The sequence below is a fragment of the Stegodyphus dumicola genome, chromosome 1, assembly GCF_044657685.1.
Source record: "Stegodyphus dumicola isolate Sdum_Otavi_A_Nest chromosome 1, ASM4465768v1".
NCBI classification, from domain to species: Eukaryota; Metazoa; Arthropoda; class Arachnida; order Araneae; family Eresidae; genus Stegodyphus; species Stegodyphus dumicola.
In genome coordinates this window covers 145,100,689-145,123,523 of record NC_140768.1, presented here as the reverse complement: position 1 = coordinate 145,123,523, position 22,835 = coordinate 145,100,689, and the positions used below count along the sequence as shown (strand labels likewise).

At 32.6% G+C, this 22,835-nt stretch overlaps 1 protein-coding gene across 2 annotated transcripts in view; it reads right to left on the bottom strand.

Moving 5' to 3' along the window:
• The window catches only part of LOC118180321 (S1 RNA-binding domain-containing protein 1-like), a 155,332-nt gene that overhangs the window by 40,055 nt on the left and 92,442 nt on the right, over positions 1-22,835 (bottom strand). For both annotated transcript variants that reach the window (XM_085821568.1, XM_085821573.1), the window contains exons 12-13: positions 10,755-10,912; positions 4,215-4,314 (exon numbers count right to left, since the gene is read on the bottom strand). In XM_085821568.1, the coding sequence (XP_085677694.1) occupies positions 4,215-4,314; positions 10,755-10,912 (258 nt within the window). The remainder of the gene's footprint in view (positions 1-4,214; positions 4,315-10,754; positions 10,913-22,835) is intronic.

Below are 22,835 nucleotides of genomic sequence, written 5' to 3'. Positions count from 1 at the left end.
TATGACGTTGAAGGAGTGCCAGTTGGTTCGATTTCACCACTATAAGTATTGCTTCCCTTGAAATCAAACAAGGTAGGATCATACCGAATATTATGCTCAGTGCAATACTTTCTACATCATTTGGTGATTGTAGTCTTTGATTAGACCCTTTCTCAAAATAGTACACATTCGTACGAGTGCCATCTGGCCTTGGAACAGGTTTACGAAGCCAAGTTACCTGTCTCAATGTAGATTGAGTGTCAGTGCTAGGTATAGAAGAGGGTACACTGGTATCAATTCTTTCCTCTATTTCAGGAAAATAGCCAACTGGAGTATCAGTAGATTGGAACTCGACCCTCTCTTCAGATTCCAAATCAGGAAGGGTGCCCGGTGCAGCTCCCCTGCCACTTCTCTGCATTCCAATTGACTCTTTAAAAGTAGCATTTAGGGTTTCTACTACCTTTTGTTCATTTTCCAACCAAATCTTGTATCCTTTTGTTCGTACACTGTATCCAATCAATCGGCCCTTGGTTGCCTTTGGATCAAGCTTAGAATTTCTTTTAGCCTTTGGAATTCCCACATAGGCAATCGTTCCAAATGCCATAAGGTGACACACTGATGGTTTCTGCTTAGTATACAATTCGAATGGGGTTCTATCTTGGCCCTTATGACAAATTCTATTAAATGTCATAAGGTGACACACTGATGGTTTCTGCTTAGTATACAATTCGAATGGGGTTCTATCTTGGCCCTTATGACAAATTCTATTAAATGAATATGCAAAATACATCACTGCATCTGACCAAAATTTAGGACTCATTCCACTATCATGTAAAATTGCACGTACATTGTTGAGAGCTGTCTGATTGAATCTCTCACAAACTCCATTTTGTTCCGGAGTATATATGTCTGTAAATTTGTGCTTTACTCCATTTTTATTACAATATGACCTGAATTGTTCATTGTCATATTCTCGTCCATTGTCAGTTCTAAAGTATTTCAACTTAAGGTTCAGAGATCTTTCAGCATGCACTATATGCCTTTCAAATACTTCAAACACCTGACTTTTCTCAACAGTGGGGTACACTACCACATAACGAGAATATTCGTCAATAAAGGAAACGAAATAACATTCACTATTCCTACCTGGAATGTTAATAGGCCCCCATACATCAGAAAAAACCCTTTCAAGTGGTCTCTTCACTTGAATACCTTCTAAGGGTCTATAGGAGATTCGTCTTTGCTTATTGATTTGGCAATGTTCACAAAAAACAAGTTAGGTGAGCTCTTTAACACAAGAAGACCTCGAACTGAATGTCTCTTACTAGTCCTGATAATAGCACCATAATTTATATGACCAAACCGACCATGCCATAATTCACTATTGTTATGCTGAATTATGGATGCCTCAAATTTCACAGATTTGCCCCCCTCTTCACTATTTTCGGAAATACATGATAGTTACTTAGTATCAACTTAGCCTTGAACATAGTTTCCTTTTCATCATTAGTAATTTTAATTTTCCCATTTTTACCATAAAATCTCGCTCCATTGATATCCACCTTAGGTCCAGATAATAAATTTCGTCTCAGTTCAGGTGAGTATAAAATATCTTTAAACAAAATAATTCTATCCCCAAATTTCATTTTAACAGTACCTTTCCCATGAATTGGAAAAGTTGCCCCATCAACAGCTACTAGCATATTCTCATTCTTCACAGGAGAAAAAGTATCGTACAATTCACGATTTTTACAAAAATGATGAGATGCAGCAGTATCAAAAATCCAACTATCATCATTTTCTTCCAAGTTGTTAACATTAGCTTGAGCTATAAAATGGGACTGAGCATGGGAATTATTTTTACCTTTACACAACTTGGGTTTATTCTTACACTTAGGGGATGTTTTATTACTACTAGATACAGCTGAGGAAACAGAAGAAGCAGGTGAGGGTGATCTGGAAAAATTACCTTTCATTCTACAGTACTTTTGAATATGACCTGGACGGCCACATTTGTAACACTTGAACCCTTTAATCTGCTTAAATTTGGGTTCAAAGTGAGTACTTTGAACTTCTATAGTCTTATTGGAATTTTCCCTATCTATCTCCCTTAAATTAAGACGCATTTCCTCTGCTAGTATTTCGAGTTCAATATTTTTAAATATGAACTTTTCATCTGGCCACCTCATAACATTCTGAACTACCTGATCATATTTTTCTGGAAGAAACCTAAGAAACAGAAAACATATATATACATCTCTTACAGCCTGATTAATATCAGCCAATTGTTCAGTTATTTGTTTTAATCTAGAAGAAAAGAAACCAATACTTTCATTTGGCCTAATTTTACAATTTAAGAACTCTGAAAACAAGGATATATGTCTAGATCGATAATCTGGCTGAAAAAATTTGGCAAGCGTATTCCATGCAACTACCGGATCATCAATTTCACATATTAAGTTTCTATATTCAGGGCTTACATTCATATAAATCAATGTTAATGCCAAACGACTTCTATTTTGAGAGTCGGCAACAATTTCTTTTGTAATACCCTTAACATCATTTAAATCAGGACATTTTTCAATACCTTTAACCAAAAGCCATACATTTTTCTCATTTAAGACAAACTTCATGTCTTTAGACCATGTAAAATAGTTAGATGCATCAAGTTTAGCAATACTATGCATAACATTAACAGTAGCCATATTTGAATTTCAACAAAAACCGCCCCTTAGTCTCTTAAGTCCTAAATTAATCTTAAACTTCATAAGTCTGCACTAAAGCTAACTCAGGGGCTGGGCCCATAACCTAAATGATGCAAAAGCAAAGTTTAAAGTTGTAAAATTAAACTTTTAGCAAAAGTAGCAATAGAAGCTCCCTAAGGTTATGTACTGTGCAGACACTGAAGACAAAAGTTTTAAACTTAACCAATTTATTAACAATATATAAAAATAAAAACACATGAATAAATTTAATAAATATCAGAAACTTAAAGAGTATAACATAATCATTATCAAAATTACACTTAGTTGATAATCCATTAACCCCAAGGGTTTTCCTTTAAAGAATGTTACACTATTAAAGAATATTTTACCTAATCTCCAAATACTGGCATTCAATACGCGAAAAACATATAACTAAACAGAAATTACGCAGTTATAATGAAATTCGCTACACTATTAATAAGTCCATGCTTCATGGTCAAGAAGGCACCTGGAAAATTGAACTAAATCCTCCTTGAGAGCACTTAAAACGGCACTCACTGTAGTTACACACGAGAAATCACAACTTAGAAAAACATCGCCGCTAACTTGTGTTAAATGCCGCCTTCATGAAAACAGGATACCGCCAACGGCAGTCGCTCACATTGTTGCCGCTTTTCAGGACCCGGAAAAAGTCATCTTGTAGGCTGGAACCACAACACTAGTCGCTGGCTGGCACGCACCGCAACATCGTCTTCCAATGGGGGCTGGAACGGCATACGAAGGAGCAAAGAAACAGGAACCAGAAGGAATGAGCCAAAGTGACACGAGATACTTATACCTGAAGTAGACATGACGTCATCTCACAGCAACCAATCAGCTATCGGCACGACTCAGCTTTCCAGATGATGTAACATCAAGTTTCGTTTTTGCATCTTAATTAGGCTGGAACAGTCCGTTCTTAATACAAACAGTGGCAGTGAAAAACGAAGTAATTACTATATCCCTTTAAAATAAGAACTAAACCTTATGTAAAAGTTATAATTATTTCAAGGAGGAGAGATGATGCAGAAAAAGGGTTACAATAGGTCATATTTTCCAACACGCACGCGTCAACGCGATGCATGCGCAGAAAGTTTGTAGCTTTGAGGTCCGGATTATAGATCATTCCGGATTATGGGTGTCCGAATTAACGACTTTTGACTGTAATAAATTAATTACAAAAAACTTTGCTTGAGAATTTCTGTTTTTATCAAATTTTCTTTAATTGATTTAAACTGAATTCTAAAATTATAGTAAGCAAATATTAGCATACCCCCCCCAAAAAAAAAAAAAAAAAAAAAAAAAAAAAAAAAAAAAAAAAAGAAGAAGAAGAAGAAGAAGAATTAAGTTACATGATACATCGATTTTAATGATAATTTTTAAATCTATTTTTTTTTAAATGCAGCCTATATAACTACACGAAAATCTTTTTATTTTACAACTTTCTTTTTACAGTTCATGCATAATACCTGAAAAACAAACAAAGCTAACCCATATGTTGTCAGCATTGACTTCAGTGTTTCAGCATCGCTCGCATAACAGGACCTAGACTTTGAATGTGGATAAATGACATCTGTGGCTAACACAGCACCTGAAACATATACATCTGCAATTAATATACATAAAAAAATTAGAATGAAACATGAAATTCTCTTAAATTAAAATCTCATACAGTATTGCATAAGTTTATAGCAATCTCATGTTTAAATGTGTGTATGTGATTATGGCAAACCTCTAGAGCCTGACTAAGATAGAGGTATGTCTTTGTGGGGGACTTTCTAAGGGAAACTGGCTTGTATACATGTTTCCCATGGGAAAAACCATGAAGACGGCAGTGCAGCCATCCTGTTCGTGGAATTTAAACCTTGGACCAAACTACCAGTGTTCAGTGACTTTGCCCTTCGGCCACTGGTGGTCTCCTTATGTTAAATTTAGCCTAAACACTAAAAGGCAAAACAAGTGACTAGTTACCCTGAATTTCACGAGACAGTCCTGCATTTTAATGTACTGTTCCACTTCAAGATATGTGCTGAAAAATATCTCATTTTCTGTCAATATTTCCAGGTACTTGTGAATATAGTTGACATACAACTAGATAGTCCTGTTTGCTGTTGTACATAGTCACGGCGATGTTTTGTGTCACAAGAGAAATATTCAATACTCAAACAGAGTTTAACTCCCAGTTATTGGGAGCAGATTAACTGGCACCTGTCCTAAAAAAAGTTAAACTCATTCTTTGCAGAATGATTGAAAAGTTACTATCACAAATAATCAGCAGAAAACAAAACTGACTATGAAAAATGCAAAAAGGAATAGAAAAACACATGGATTAATAACACTGACATCAGATGATGCCATAGTAATTGGGAGTTGTTTTTATCCATAACAGTACATAATTCAATTGTACATAATCAGGAATATTTAAACATTGTTGGACCATCCATTAAAAATAAATTGCTCAACATTAAGGAATATATACAGACATTACTCTTCTGTTTCACAATGACTCTTATCAATATACACAAATAAAAAACTAAAACTCAGTGGCACAACAGCCCTAGTGGCCCACGGCCTGCAGTGCCCCGAAATCTGCTTTCTTGACCTTGGGCCCTGGGATGCACCAGCATATGACTAGGCAGGTCATTACCTTGTCGGAGGACCGCTGGTGTTTAGTCCCCAAGTGAACTTGGTACTCATTGACCCACTAAGGGATGAAAGGCTCAGTCAACCTTGCCCAGCCCGGGGATCGAACTCCGGACCTGTGGTGCAGCTGTGCGACTGGGCACTTCACCACTGGGCAGTCAAAAAATACATGAATAATGTAATTGTAATAAATTGAGAAAAGACAGGAAGAATTAGAAATATAAACAGAGACAGAGAAAGAAAGTACACAAATGTGATAAAGAACTTTGAAAACCAGTTTAATTTATGTAACCATATTTATTCTCCAGAATAAACTACTTGAAAATACAGGTAAATTATTAACAGTAATTCCTGTTACTTTCAATATCAGTTTTTCCTCTTTCTTCATGTTGACTGCTTTTGGATTAATCACAATTTTGAGTTCACCATAGCTGCAGTACTACCACAGTTAATTGCGAACTGACAATAATCATGCTTTCTAGATAAACATTTTAGAGAATTTGTGAAGCCTACAGAAAATGATGGTTTATGAAAGAATTTTTGGGTTTTTATATCAGCTATGGTTTGCACTTAGAAAATGGACAGTGAAATTAAATCATCTCTAAAATTTTAAATGGACCACCTTTTGATAATACTGTAGAATGTGACGGAAAGCTTAACTTCCACAACAGAATACTTTGATGATAAATAAATATCTCATAAATTATTTAATGAAATATTACATTATTTTGAATATTTTACATAAAAATGTAAAATATTCAAAAATATTAAACTGTTATATTAGTCATTCAGATATAAAACTGAAACTGGACAAACTGACTGAGATTTTTTCTGTGATTAGGGGAACAACTTACAGAGAACTGAAGCAATACAGAGTATATCTTGATAAAAAAAAAAAAAAAAAAAAAAAACACCGAAGAGACCTCTAGTGAGAATCATCTTTAAAAATGGTAAAAAGTCAAATAAATACTAGTACTGAACATCATCAACAGTCACATTCTCTATGGTAACATACCACCTGCAGAGAAGATGGAAATTGTTTGGAATCATAGGATCTGTTTGGATTGTTTCACTCAAACATGTAAAGCATTGAAAAAATTAAGCATGTTAATTGTTTAAAATAAGAAAATTGTGCTGGAAATAAAGCTTTTTTTACAATGGTCAATATTGTTTCACTCTGCAATGCCTTTGGAAAAACATAATAAATTTATACGGAATAATTTTTTTTTTTTTTTTTTTTTTTTTTTTTTTTTTAAGGTAGGCATTAGCCACTTCAGGCTTTCACCACTGCTTAGAAATGGTGGTCATTTTATTATGGGGGACATAATGGGTGGCCTCTGTACCTCCTCTGAAGAGACAGACTATTTACATCTGTGCCTTCTCCAGGATTCGAACCTGGGTCCTTCGGTATGGCAGTCAAGAGTCACTAAACACTTTCATGTCTGGGCGACATTTAATCTCATTGACATAATTATTTTTAGGTTAGAACATAGCAGCTTTTTACATTTTAACCATCCTTTTAATATTCATCATAAAATTTAGTTTATGACTGAAAAATTAATTTTACAAAAATAACTGAGTAGCAGAATACCCCATACTTCATTTTTTCCTTTAGTTTTTCTACCATACATTTATTTCAGTTTCTACTTTAAACTTTAAAAAAGAAATATATTTTTATATCTGACTATTACAGAGTAAAAGTTGTTTCAGATTACATTCATTGTTATACTATCAATTTTGAGACAAAGGTCATCTAATTATACAAGGTGAGACCGAAAAGTAAGGTGACTGATGTCATAATAAAAACTGCAGAACTTAAATTGCTCTGGAGCCGAGTGGAGCACGGCTCTGGTACTTCTCAGTTTTTGAAATAAATCATAATTTTTGACGGAGCCCACCAGAGCTCTAAATAAAAGAGCTCTGGCACTTCTTTTACATAAGTTAACCACAATTTCAGCAAACAAATTTTATTTTAATACTAAATATTCATTAAAAATCAATTTCGACTTCTGAATGCAGGTCTGTTTTTCCCTCAGAAACAAACCTTCCCTCGGACAGATGTTGAGACTTTTAAGGAAAGAAATCCACATGCTAAAGGCTTATATTCTAGAAAATGTAATGAATGTATGAGAGAAGGTTAATTTTTCGTTCCTGAAATGGCTAAAAGGCATCGCTCTGGTAGTGCATGTGCCACACTAGAAACTTCCTACTGCACAGGTCCTGTACGATATAACCAAATGCCTGGGACCACTTTTGGCTCATATATAGAGGAGTGTCACATTTATTCTCACGCAGTTATCGAATTGTATTCAGGGAAAATTTCTGCTTGACGGCTAGAATTATATTGACAGGGCATCGCGATCAGAAATTCTTGGACTTTTCCCTCTTTATTTTCAAAGCTACACTTTTCCGTTAAAACTTCCTTCTATATCCTGATACTTTCTAGAATTCTCAGTATTCTCCTTTGTGACGATTTAATCGTTTTATCATATTTCATTGGTGTTTCATTCACCATTTTGAATGATTTTTATATCTATCATCCCTTGAAATATTATATATTATATGTATAATCAGGGCTTAAATTCAAACAAACATTGGCTGAGATATTTCTTGGCTTCCGAGTGGAATTTTAATTTCAATCAGAGCCAAAAATAAGATGAGGTCCAATAGTTTATATTTTATTTATCTATTTATAATTAATTCAATAATTTATTAAATTTCTATTTAGCTCTTTACATTTATTTTAGTTTTAATTTAATAACTTAAATATTTTAATTTTTATTTATTTTATTTATTTATTGTTTCCTTTCTTCCCGACAGTCTTCTATAGGGCTCCGGCACTTCTAAATTTAGAAATTAAGCCCTGAATATCTGTATATTTACATATAAATACATCACTGTCCTTCAAAGTAGTTTCCGCCGTCTACAATACACTTCTGAAAACGTTCATACAAGTTCTGGAAACTTTTGAAAAAATCCTCCTTTGAGACTGTGTTAAGTTCCTTGGTAACAGCAGCTTGAATGTTTGAGATGCTTGAAAATCAGTGTCCCTTTTAGTGCGAATTTCAGTCGTGGAAAGGGGAAACAAGTCTGCTGGCACAAGATCAGCGAAATAAGGAGGGTGAAATAACTCCATAACCTTTTGCTGCACGAGGAAGCATCTAACACACATAGCAGTATGAGGGCATGCATTATCATGCAACAGAAACCACTTTCCTGATGCAACGAGATGGGGCCGAACACGATGAACGCGAGCCAGGAAGCACTTCACAACATGGCAATAAAATTCACCATTACATGTTGGACCTTCTGGTATGTATTCTTTATGAAAAATTCCTTGTGCCTCAAAAAAGGTCATCAACATTGTCTTAACCTTTGATTTTTCGAAATGAAACTTTCTCAATTTTGGCAATGAGGGACTGCACCACTCCATGCTTTGATGTTTCGTTTGTGGATTATACGTGAAACACTACATTTCATCTCCTGTGACGATTGACTGTAAAAACATGTCATCTTTATCTGCTGCATTGATGAAGTGGTCACAGGAGTCCAATCGCTGCTGTTTTTTTTTTTTCATCGCTTAAGTAATGAAGGACAAGCGTTGCACAAAGTTTCCATTTACCCTAATTCTGCATCAATATTATTCGGATGATTTCATCAGGAAGATTCAATTTGTTCGTCATTATTCGGACGGGCAAACGCCGATCCTTCAGCAATAACTTCCTAACTCTTTCAACATTTGCCGTCGTTCTGCTCGTCAATGGTCTTCTACTGTGATGCTCATCCCCCATGCCTTCATGACTGTCACGGAAAAGTTTGAACCACTGAAATACTGTCTTGCGAGATAAAGTTTCTTCACCATACACACTTCGAAGCATTTCCAAGGTTTCTGTAGCAGCTTTACAACAGAATTTCAGGTTTGTTTTCTGCTCCATTACGCAATGCACTAACCCCTTTCACGTTAAGCGACTGTACGAACAAACACGATACAAGAAACTTTGCAAATGACCCTGAACTTCAACATTACATAATGAAGATCGTAATGTGCATGTGTCAGGATGTTGGGCTGTTCTTATTTTTGAAAGGAGGGGTGATTCACCTTACTTTTTGGTCTCACTTTGTATTTATATACAATCAATCATATACAAATTAATAAGAACTGCTTGCAAATTTTAAAATACCTCATATTTCAAACAAATTAAAATATATTAGTAAAAATATTGGAAACATCATATAAATGTGTAACTCTATTAATTGATTTGTCACACAAAAATTAATAAAATAATAATACAAATAACAAAGTTATGTATGCAAATATGACATAAGAGTTTAACTAATAATTTCTACAGATTAAAAAAGGGGGCTGGCTGATTAATAAAATCTTATCGAAAAAAAATAGTGAGTGCTTGGCACTGGCATAAATTTTCTGTGTATAAAAATATCAGTATATATATATATATATATATATATTAAGGTGCTCTTTGATACCTTATTAAAATTCTTTTCCTAGAACTCAACTAGTAAATTTCTAGTTTCAGCAAATAAAAAAGAGACAGAGAAAAAACGAAAAAGCAAAAATAAATAAATAAATAAGGAGGGTAAAATTTTTTAAGAATTTGAAATCAAAAATTAAAGTATGAAGTTTAAAAACATTTTAATTGCAATTTTAAAGAAGAAAGCAAATCCAATATAGCAACTAAAATGGGAAAACATCTGATTTAGCAAACACATGCTATATATTTTTGTAATCTTAAGTATCGTTTTTATTTTATCTATTTAATTATTTGTTGCATTTAATGCAGTAATTTTGTTGTGTATTTTTGCCTAAGTTTATAATTACTTATTTTCTTTGTATGTGTTTATTTCATGCATTATGTTAAAAATCTTGTAATTCTAACTTGATCACTGTTCTAATTGGAAGGAGAATTAGAGCTAATTAGAATACTAAACTTTGGTGAAAATTTTTGTTTTAAAGTTGGTTACAATTGTGATTTCTCACTAACTTGGCTTCGAAAATGGTTTAAAAAAAAAAAAAAAAATCATTCAAAGTTCTAGGGGTGACTTTTTAAGTGCCTGGACAATTATATATATATATATATATCAGCTCTCAGCTATCCAATTCAGAGTTATGGAAATGTATCAAGCTCTTAGTTAGCAGGTACTGCTTTAGACTGCTGTTAATTACTGCTCGGTAAGTAATATCAGTGATATGCGATATTCCTCACATGTTAAGGATCTCCCCTCTTTGAGCTACTTGTAGCTATTTAATTTTCTGTACAAGCTATTATTTCTTTCAATAAAGTGTTCATTTGTTACTGTTCATCTAACATAGTTATTAAGCTGGTCTCTACAACCCATAATGTGCAGCAATATAAAGAAATAAATAACCTTTTGAAGAAACAGCAGCAATCTTGCAACCATGAGTAAAGCCAGGATCAACTCCAACTACTGTTTTCCCTCTAACTGGGGGTGTTAAGAGCAGGCTCTTTAAATTTGAGCAAAATACGGCTATAGATTCCTTCTCTGCATGTTTACTCAAGTCGGATCTGCAAAATAAAAGAAAATTTCAAAACAATGAACTCAAATTATAAACTTAACACACTAGAGTGGAATTTATGTGATTATTTCTGAAATTTTCAAGCAAAGGACAATTTCAAAACAACAAACTCAAATCATAAACTTACACACTGAGTACAATTTATGCTCATATGATTACTTCCAGAATTTTCAAGCAAAAGATATTTTCAAAGCAAAAATTTCAAATCATATAATTACACATTGTAAAAAATATTTTCAAAACAATATAAAATCAAAAAATTGCCTTTTAAATAAAATTTATAATAAGAGATTACTTCTAAAACATTGAAGTATAAGAAAATTTCAAAACAACAAACTCAAACCATAAAATTACATGCTGATTAAAATTAATACTCATGTGATTATCTCTCAAATTCTGAAGCAAAAATACTTTTAGAACAACAACCTCTAATTAAAATATTATACATGTGCACAATTTACAGTCAAGTGATTATTCATTAAATTTTGAAGCGAGTCATAAAAAATCGAATTTACTAATGATATAATGATTTGTATTATATATATTCATCTTCTTCAAGCAATCAAAAAATCATGCAGATTTTTTTTTTTTTAAATCTTCTAAAAAGTGGAATGATGATCATTTGCAAAACTTATTAAATATTATATAAATTTTAAGCCAATCACTAAATAAACAAGCATTTAAAAAACAATTCACCATTTTTTGGACCACGAACAACGTATTGGTGCTATCTGGTGAATAAATCTGACTTTTTAACTTCCAGTATTCAGTAGATATTTTTTGGCAATCACATTCAAAATGGCATCCAACAGATTGTTATTCTTAGCATTATGCCTCTGCCTCACACGTGCTGATACGTAAGAAGAGAAGTAATAATGGGCTGTATCACATTGCTGCTTATTCCTACATTTCACTGATCTCCACATGCATTTTATTGTATGTATGTGGGCACTAGTCACAGGATCAAAATTCACAACACATTTTTAGGAAAACAATCCCCTTCCTTACCCTAACAGAGAAAGAGAGAATATTAAAAAGAAAATCAAGGAAAAAGAATTTAAAATTTCATATTTGAGAAAGACTATGCAATAGCTTCAAGAGCTGCGAGGATCAGATATATCGATGATGTTTTTGGCAATGGTGGTATGGGTTTGGTGGGTATTGGATAATCAACAAGCATCAAAACTTCTTTTTTAATTCCCTTGATGCTAAAAACATTGATAATTTTCAACTGAATGCATCATAAATTAAAAAGTACTTTAAATTATTTAAGATCTAATCATTAAGAAATACTTTATTGATTTTGAATGACTCAGTCTGTTAAGCAATATAGTTATATAACATGAAAAATAAATGAAAGGTTTCATCTCATGCCAAATAGCAACATTTTAGGAACCAACTTTATGGCAAGATACACAGAAGGTAAATGACTCAGTGCTGAATGTAACTCAGTTTGCAGCTAAATGAACAAACCAATGTTCCAGAAAATGAATTTTAAAAAGAAGTTTTCAGCATATGATGGAACTACAGAAATTGCCCACCAAGAATAAATACTACTTTGAATAATCATAATCACAGTTTGCTGCGATGCTTTTACTCATATCAGCAGCAGTTCTGAAATTTTACTGTCAAAAGTATTATAGAAATTTTCAATTACTAAAATTTTATACTGAAAAGTAATTTATTCCCAAAGAATGCAAAAATTACAGGATATCAAGCACAAAAAAAAAGGGGGCTCAATAAATGGCTACTTTTCAATTGCAATCATGTTCTTGATTACTGTTTTCTTCTCAGCATACAAAATAAGCAGACTTTTTGTTAGCTTCAAAAGTGCTGTATCTTTTCTATGTTTATAATTTGTAACATTCTTCATGAATTCTAAGATTCACAAAGCAATGAAAATGCTTTCAGAGAGTTAATGGTTCCTTTGAAGCTATATTACAACTGATAGCTGAAATACAGTCCAAAATTAAAATGCTCATTACATAAAATGATTTAATATCCACCAGCCAGCACTGAGAAGCTTACATGTCACTTTTCAAGCACCTGTTGTCAAGGGAGCCACACCATGGCCAATGACAATACACTAACTGCTGATGTTGTACTGATGTTAACCATGATCACAATTTTGGCTCTTGAGCTATTGTGTCTGTGGGGAGTAGCATTTTGCTATCTGACCTTAACAATAAGTAGGCCCCAATGTTGCCATGTCTACATGTCATCTTACTAGAATTAAACTGATGATATAAAATCCCAAAATTTTTCGAATCACCAAAGTTCCTATGATTTCGGATGTCGGACTTTACAAAGTATAGCTTCAAAGAATTAGTTGATATTTCAAATAAGGTAGTATCCATCAGAAATTTAAAAATATATCCAGCTAGAACACCAACATTGTGAGATCCATGGCAATTGGAATAACGGATATGCAGATTAATGTCAAAGTTACTTTGGAGCATATCATAGTTCCTGTATCTATATTATTTACTCAACACCGCAGAGAAGGGAGAAAAAGTCTGTATAAATTACCAGAGCACACTTCAGATTCCCCCTCCCCTTTTTTAATAAAAATTTCAAGAAGCTTGACTTGGGCATCAGTTCGCTTTTACCTCCGTACAAGGAAGTATTGTAATCACGAAAAATTCCAGATATATTTCAATAAAAATATCCATTCTGATCGCTATTGAATGTAATTTAACGATGCTTTTGCGTGACAGCTGTACGTAAGGACAGAATAAAGGAATCTTCCCCCCCCAAAAAAAATTATAAAACTGATTTAAAATTAATTCTGGAGAGATTTTTTTCATGGCGTCTGTACATACATACGTAGGTATTTCGCATAACTCAAAAATGAGTAGCCCCAGAACAATGAAATTTTGTATATAGGAGTGCTATAACATGTAGACGTGCACCTCGTATTTTGGTTGCAATCGGCCACGTCAAAAATATATAAATATAAGTATATATATATATATATATATATATATTCGCTCTGTTACTCGGCTCAGTGATCTCAGTTTCTTTATTCTTATATGTTTGTAAATTGCACATTTTTTGCTTTAAAAATGATTGAACTATGTTGTTATTATCTTCCAGTTAAGGTTTTTATGCCTTTAGTTAACCTGCATGCAATAATTGTGGAATTATCAACAATTTAAAAGTTTTTTAAGTGCAGCTAAGCCTAATGTTTGTTTAGCATAGCATCCACATTTCTTTACATTTGAAACTTAACAGAATAGTGGATTTGTTACCAAGCTAGAGAAACTAAGCTTCACAATAACAAAGTAATGTCTTTTTACTTCCTTGTACGAAATAAAAAGGAAGAATTGTTATCGCAAAAAGTTTCAGGCAGCATATTTCAACAAAAATTTCATATCAATTTTGACTGCTATTGAATGCAAGTTAACGATGTTTTTGCGTGACATCTGTACGTAAACACAGAATAAAAGACTCTTTTCCTCCAAAAAAGTTATAAAACTGCTTTAAAATGAATTCTGAAGAGAATTTTTCATGGCGTCTGTACAAACGTATGTACATACATATGTGTCTCGCATAGCTCAAAAACGTGTAGCCTCAGAACGTTGAAATTTTGTATACAGGACTGCTATAACATATAGATGTGTACGTCATATTTTGTTTGCAATCGGCTGCACCAAACGTATATATATATATATATATATATATTAATTGAAAAAGAAAATGTAAAGCGAACTGGTAATGAGACGAAAGACCTATCTGGTCTCAAAAACTTTTGCGCATAATGCTGCAAAAATATTTGAAAGATTAGTAATAGGTAGGAACATTGCAGCAACCTTGCTAAAAAGTTACCAGGAGCTGTAGCTCCACGAAATGTTGTAACATAGTACTACAAAAACAATAAGAAATTTGCCTGGTAAAACTGTATAAGCGCAATAAAACTGCCAAATTTTAGTTCTGGAAGACTTGCTATTGCACGAAAAAAATTAATTAATTAATCTGACCATTGTGTAATGTGAAAAGTTAACTCACATGAAAAAAAGATGGACGGAAAAAAAAATATATATATATATTAGGAAGTTACAAAAAACATGGATTATAAACGTCAATATATAAAATGCCTATACATAAAAAATTAAAATTGCCAAAATATAATATGTCAATACATAAAAATTAAAATCAAAATTAAAAAATGTAATAAAGACACAAAAAGCATCAAAAACTAGCTACAAAAACAATAATTAAATAACGGAAAAATGGTATATTAGCCCACTCGTACTCTCAGTTGGCTTTTCAAGGGAAAAAAACTGTTCTACGAAATAGGCTAAATACCATTACGCGTTTCGCCGAAACAGACCATTGAAGCTCTTGTTTAATGCGAAAAAACTTTTTACAAAAGTATATTAGTATTTCTGAAAAAATTCCTTTGGAATAAATCCTTTTTAGTAGCTCCACTGCTCTGTCTCTTTTTCCCGACGCGTCCGCTGAAAAACACATTAAGGTGTCAAAGGCTATTATGATTCCGAGCGATGAAAAATCAAAATCAAAGTAGAAAAATAATAAATTAAAATAAATAGTGGTCTGCTATTAGTCAAAATATACATCAACGTACGGACTGGTCCTTTACCTTAAAGACTTCGTAACTTTTATTAGAAGAAAAGTGCCGTAAACAGATAAAAATGTAATCGACATTGTAAGTAAAACAATGTATTCAATTTAGTAAGTAAAAACGCAGGGTCTTATTAGGACCAAAAAACTTATACAAAAAACGAAAAAACTGACCTGAGAGGTTCCGTCCTCAGCTTCCGAAAAAATTTTGGAAAAGGGCGCAAAATCCCTTCTTGTTCAAACCAACCTTCCTTATTGTACAATGACGTCATCGTGCGAAGCTATTAAAACTGAAGAGGCCAATGGGCTGAGAAAGTTGGCGGGTCCCCCTCTTTTTTAGAGAAGGGGGTGACAAATGAGAAAAGACAAGGCAAGAACTCAAAATGGCATCAGTCAAGTTGTAGGAAGAATAAAACTGTAAAAAATAAGTGAAAATGGCTAATTCAGCTAAAATTACTTATTTTTGGCCACAAAAAGAAAGTGTAAATGGAAAATAATCATCTGTTAATAAAAGTCGTCATTCTTCAAGCTAGAGGACTGTCAAGCTACTATGAAAAATGAAAAGGCCCGATTTTGTTAATAAAAGCAGAGTCTGGCCTTCTAAGTAATTTAAAACTATTACATAATAGTATTAAAGTAGAGTGCCAAAAACTTTGGAGGAAAGTAAATGTTTGTAGAAGAATTAACTGTACATTTACATTTATACAATTTTTACATTAGATAATCTGAATAAGCCATCCATCATCTGCCCTTCAATAGGCTTTAAGCAGAAAATTTCATTATCCAAAGCTAATTATCTAAAAATTGGTAAGGCTAATACCAGCTTTTTTTTAAATATTTTTAATTATTTTCTTAGGAATTTGGTTATTTTTCAAAATTGTGACGAAGTAAAGTACTTCTTCTTGTAAGTGTTCTGTTGTATTACACATCCTTTTTATTCTAAGAAGCTGTGAAAAAATGGTGTTAATGATGATTCTTTTGGAAATATTAGAATTCCAGTTTGTTAACTTTAGTGTAGAAAAAGTGAATTCTCTCCTCTTGTCGTAGACTTTAATAAAATTGTAATCAATGATATTAAGGTCAAGGTATACTACATTATTTTGCACCGTATTTGTTTTATTTAGCTTTAAGCTAGTTGGGTAGATATTAGCTGCTTCTATTTTGTTATGGTTGTTAATGGCTATGATATCATCAATGTAACGATAAATGTGTTGAAAAAATTTTTGTTCCGCTACGTCCAGAGATCGGACAAATGTCAATTCTCTTGTGAAAAGGAATAATTCGCAGACGGAACTCGAAAAATTTCCACCCATTGGGATCCCTTGTATTTGTTTAAAGATACAATTGTTAAAGAGAATATAATTATTGAAAAGCATGCTCATAAGAAAAAGTTGCCATTTTTCGTTAACAATTATTGTAGAAATCTGAGGAATTATATCTGGTAGAGCAAGTAAACTGGTATAAATTTCTTCAAGCGGTAAGGTAGTATAAAGGTTTTTGAAATCGTAGCATTGTATATGGTCGATTTTAATTGAATTAATTGTCTTAATTACAAGTTCGTTACTTGAAATCATCCAGTTGCAATGCAGATCTTGAAAATCATAGTTATTAATCAAGTCGTGTATTAAATGAAGTTTGCAAAAAGATAATCTATTTCTTTAAGATAACTTTTGGTACTATTGGCAATGAACCTGAATTTAATAGGTGACTTATGAAATTTTGGAAGGGCATAGAGATTTGCGAATCTGTTATTATACTTCCGTGGATGTATCTTAAGTCTTTTATGTAGTGCGTTAAATTTATTGATAAGAATTTTGGTGTTGGTGGTAATTTTTTGGTAAGTGCCATTACTATTTAGTTCTTTGTGCAGAAGGTTGAAATAAAACTTTTTTCAGAGAACACTAAAATTGTTGCTAGCTTTGTCAATTTTTGTAATGATAAAATTATCTTGTAGTCTGTTGATTAGATCAAAGAGTCGTTTCTTATTGTGTAGAGAGTTGAAAGAAGGTGCCTTGAAGAGTGAATGTTAAAATTCTGTAATCAGTGCAGCTTTCCATTCAAGAAATGTGGTAGTTGGTAAATTGGATTTATTACTAGCTAACATGATAAATTTATCAAGATCTTGATTGAATTGTCTGAGGCAAAGATGTTTATTGATTCTAAAAGTAGGACGAAATTTGGTGCCAAGTTGTAAAAGGTCTCGTAATTCTAAGTCCTCCTGTTATCACATGTTGGTGGAAAGGATCGACATATTTTTGGTAAAGAGCCTGTTGGCAATGACACATGCAATTTTCTTGAATCTCGTGGTGGTTGATAACTAGTTGACCTAAGTTCTTTTCAAATTTAAAGCAGGGCTTAATTTGGAGTTGTTGTTCAGGAAGCAAATGTTGATATTTTTTGAAAATGTTAGGTATTTTTAGTTGATTGTAAGAAGGGTGTTTGAATTGTACCGTACAAAACAGTTTTTTTGTGAAAAAAATTGCTATTTTTTAGCTTAAAATTGCAGAAGTCTTTTATGATTTGTAAACAGCTAAAATTTTCATTTATGACTTTAATTAGATTCCACAAGGTAACATTCTTAAATGTATGTAGAAATTTTATGACATTTTTAGCAAATTCATTATGTTCAAGGAAGGAATGAAGATTTTTAATTATTAAATTCAGATCTTGAGTAGAAAAAAATTTTTTGTGTTTGGAATCACCTCCTCTGGTCGTTATACTGCTAAAAAATCTGAATTGTCCATATATTGAGACTTCTGTCTGTCTGTTGGTGGTATGACTCAGATAAGCATTCAGTCCGTAAGGGTAAAGTGACTTTTTTTTTTTAAGTATGTATAAGAATTCCTTAAAAAGTCTAAGTTTAGTGTTCGGTACAATATCAAGCACAGTAATTTCTATGTTATCAAAATTATGCATATTATAATGCTCGAGAATAGCTGTATGCTGATTATTTTTTGTGAGATTATTGCTATTATTTTTAAATTTTTTAATATGAGATCTATGGTTATTAATTCTGAGGTTGAGAGGGTTTTTTCTCTGACCTATATATGTGAGAGGACATTCTTTACAGGTGATTTGGTAGATACAACTGAAAGTCTTTCATAGTGATTGTGTCTTATTAGTATTGGTGGGAAGTGGAATAGCATTAGCCTTAGAAGTTTTACAAAGCTTGTTGCTTCATTTAATTATCTCTATATGATTGATCAGAGCCTGTTAATGAAAGTAAAGAGGGAGCTAGCCTGCTTTACAGTGTTTTTTGGAAGGAAGACTAACCTATCTAAAAAGTGGAACTGTAAACCGCATCCGGTAACTTAAAAGCTGAAGCTTGAAAAGTGAAATTGAAATACACCTAAACAATCAAACTTATTAAACTTTCAGCGCTCGAGGCTGCTAAAAAGAATATTAATTGAAAAAGAAAATGTAAAGCGAACTGGTAATGAGACGAAAGACCTATCTGATCTCAAAAACTTTTGCATAATGCCGCAAAAAGATTTGAAAGAATAGTAGTAGGTAGGAACATTGCAGCAACCTTGCTAAAAAGTTACCAGGAGCTGTAGCTTCACGAAATGTTGTAACATAGTACTACATAAACAATAAGAAATTTGCCTGGTAAAACTGGAAAAACTGTATAAGCGCGATAAAACTGCCAAATTTTACTTCTGGAAGACTTGCTATTGCACGAAAAAAATTAAATAATTAATCTGACTGTTGTGTAATGTGAAAAGTTAACTCACATGAAAAAAAGATGGATGGAAAATATATATATATATATTAGGAAGTTATATATATATATATCCACTCTGTTACCTGTTTTCTCTGTATCTCAAGTTTCTTTACTCTTATATGTTAGTAAATTGTGCATTTTTTGTTTTAAAAATCATTGAATTATGCTGTTCTTATCTTCCGGTTAAGGTTTTTATACCTTTAGTAAATCTGCAACCAATATTTGTACAATTATCAACAATTTAAAAGCTGTTTAAGTGCGGTTAAGCCTTAAGTTTTAAATAATATGGTGGACATATTTGTTTACATTTCACACTTAACAAAATGGCGGATTTGTTGCCAATCTAGAGAAACTAATGTCGCAACAACAAAGATAACATCATCTTTTATTATTGCGGATTAAATCATGTTTAATCCATTCTAGAATTTATTCGAGGAAATAAGTGTTTAAGATTTACTTCGTAATTTTTAATATAGATATATTTTGAGCTTTCATGTATTTTTGCCTTGTCGGGAAGTGAGAACTGAATTAATTGAATGTGAAATACTGAATCGTCTGTGAAAAACACTTTCTTTTTTGTTTTGTTAGCTTAATTTCTTTTATACATCGTTCGATATATTAGAATATTTGAATAGAACATGTGGCAACAATGAGATAATTCTTCAAATGATATAAATTTTGTGTATTCTGGGTTATAATATGAACAAAATATAATGCTGTTAAGAGAACCTAGCACCAGAATGTCACTATGGTAAACAAATATAGTGAAATTTAAAGAGTGCATTTATTCTATCGTGGTTTATGCGCTATCGACGAAGTAGATTTAAATCAATCCAGTAAGTTAAATGAAATGCAAGAAAAAATGCTTATAATTTAATATTCCGTACAAGGAAGTCATGTGGTGTACACATCAGATTTTTTTATTATTGCGAATTAAATTATGCTTAATTCATTCTGGAATTATCATTTAAGTTATTAGCTTGTTTTTGCGTAGAAACTGTAATTTTAATTGTAAAAATTGTTTTAACTGTACTTAGTGCTTTATGGTTTTCTATATCTTTCAATTTATAATGTTTTTTTTTTTTTTTGGTTGCGAAGTGAGAATCGAATTAATTAGTAGTGCATGCCCATTAGATAAGCGACGCTGAATCATTTGTGAAAAACTGTTTCTTTTTTATTTGTTTAATTTCTTTTATACATCATTTTAGATTTATTGTAGTATTTAAATAGAACATGTGGTAATTCTTCAGACGATATAATTTCTGTGTATTCTGGTTATAAAATGAATGAGATGTAAGGCTGTTAATTAAATCTAGCACAAAAGTGCCACTATTGTAAATAAATATAGTGAACTTTAAAAAGTGCATTTATTCTATTGTGGTTTCTGCACTATTGACAAAGTAGATTTAATTCAAACTTTGTTAACTGTTAATTCAATATGTTTGAACGAAATGCAGAAAATTGCGTATAATTCAATACTCTGTACAAGGAAGTCATACGGTGTAAACATCAGATTTTTTATAAATAAAGTTCACAAGTAAAATAATTAACAAGTAAAAAAATATTTTTCCCAAAATTTTTTTTGCATCATAAAATTTGTATTTATAGTGAACTATACCCAACTGTGAGACTTCTGGTCAATTTTTTTTTATGCTTTTAATTATTTACTAAATTTTGAGCAAATCTGCACTATTTTGTAAGAAAATAATTACTCATCAGTTGATTTTTTTATTTTCTTATATCATAATTAAGGGCTTCCATCTCAATCATAACCAGGGACTGCAAGTTATCTCTATGGCATTGCACTTATCATTATTTTTATACACAAATGTAAATGAAAAAAAATCACATTAGCCATTTCTAGACATCTATCATCATTTGCACATGTTCTAAAGAATCTGGCAGGAAGATCTATTTGCTTTAAAACAGAAATAAAAAATTCAGCTTAAGTCCTGCTATAATTCTATATACCCTAAGTCTATATAGTACATACTTAAGTCTTACTACGTCTACAGAAACATAATTTCGTCAAGCTCCGATATGATAGATAAAAGGCCTAGAAAGTGATTAACAATTCCTTCCAGAGTTATGAAAGTTTACACAATAAGTAGAAGAAATACAGCAAAAAAACACATATCAGTAGATAAGAGACCTCTGAAAGTTTTTACTCATAATAGATCTCAAACATTAACTATAGATTTAGGAGCAGTAAGCCATTTTTTTCTTTGCACAGAAAACTAGTACAAATGTAGTGTATCTAACCCTCTCAGTGCTATGGATGTAAAATTTCATATCAAAGGGTAGCTTTCTGATTCATTACACATGAAAATTTCTGCCAGGTTTTAATGTATCCGATTTCGGATTGGATGCATATTGGAAGAAAAGGAATAAAGGTACAAAGTGAGAGGGTTTTTAATAATCAAGAAAGCACCACTTATTCAAGACATTCTGAGGAATTTTGAAATTTCAGGGCTAAACTTGTAACACTCAGAAGGCTAAACATGTTGCAAACAGCAGATAATGCCACTGTCGTAGGAACATAGTGAAGACTTTATTTTTCAACAATACGGGACTCGATACATTTTCATGAGGGCAGCCATGCTTAGCTTGGCAATGAATGGCTTATCCATGCTAATCTCAGCACCTGAAAACAATGCTTCTCAAGATAATTCTCCTTTTCTGCAACCTCCCTGATAACCTGGCATAACCCAATGTATTTGTAATGCATAACCAATGATAAGTATTGTTAGGGAATTGCAAGGTTTATTTTAGCTAACATAATATTTTAAAGTTCATTTGTCCCTGCAATGTCTATTTCTTCAGTTGTCAGAATATAAATTAGAAATTAAATGAGTAAATTTGTAGTTCATTGACTATTTTGAAAATATGCCAGAAAACAGGTTACTCTAAGTCTCCATCAGTTGACAAATTGGCTTCAGTGAATGATTTTCTGAATTTGTTAGCATTTGAATCAGAAGCAACAGAATAGCTGCATTTGGGTTGAAAACACATATATGGCATTGAAGATACAAATATGTTGTACATGTTTAAATACAGGTTGTAGAGACTTTTAATTTTTGGAAGCAGGAAAGATGAAAAATTAGCAACCACCTTCGCCGGAAATCGAACCATGGACATCTGGAATACCGGTCCAGCGTGCAGAACCACTACACCATGAAGGCACGCTAGGAAAGCGGGAGAGATACCTTAAGCACCCTTCCCATTGGGGTTTATCCGAGCTAACGGAGTCGGTTCCATGTGTCGAGTAGCTCCGTTGTGCCTGCAGTTCAGATTTTTCAACTTGCTGCCCTATGGGGAAAAATGGTTTTAGAGATGGGTCGACTATGTTAATTGTGTTCGTTAGTTCAGATAAACACCAGTGGGAATGGCCCTTTATATACTTCCCCTTTTTCAAGGGCAACTGCAGTTTTTAGGGGATCCAAAGGCCAAATCCTGGATGAGGAGAATCATCATCCACAACCCTTTTAGTTCGGGCACCACTGTAGAGACATTAGGTTAATTGGAAAAGCCAGAGAGATGAAAAATTAGCAAACGCCTTCGATGGGAATCGAACCACGGACCTCTGGAATACCGGCCCAGTGTG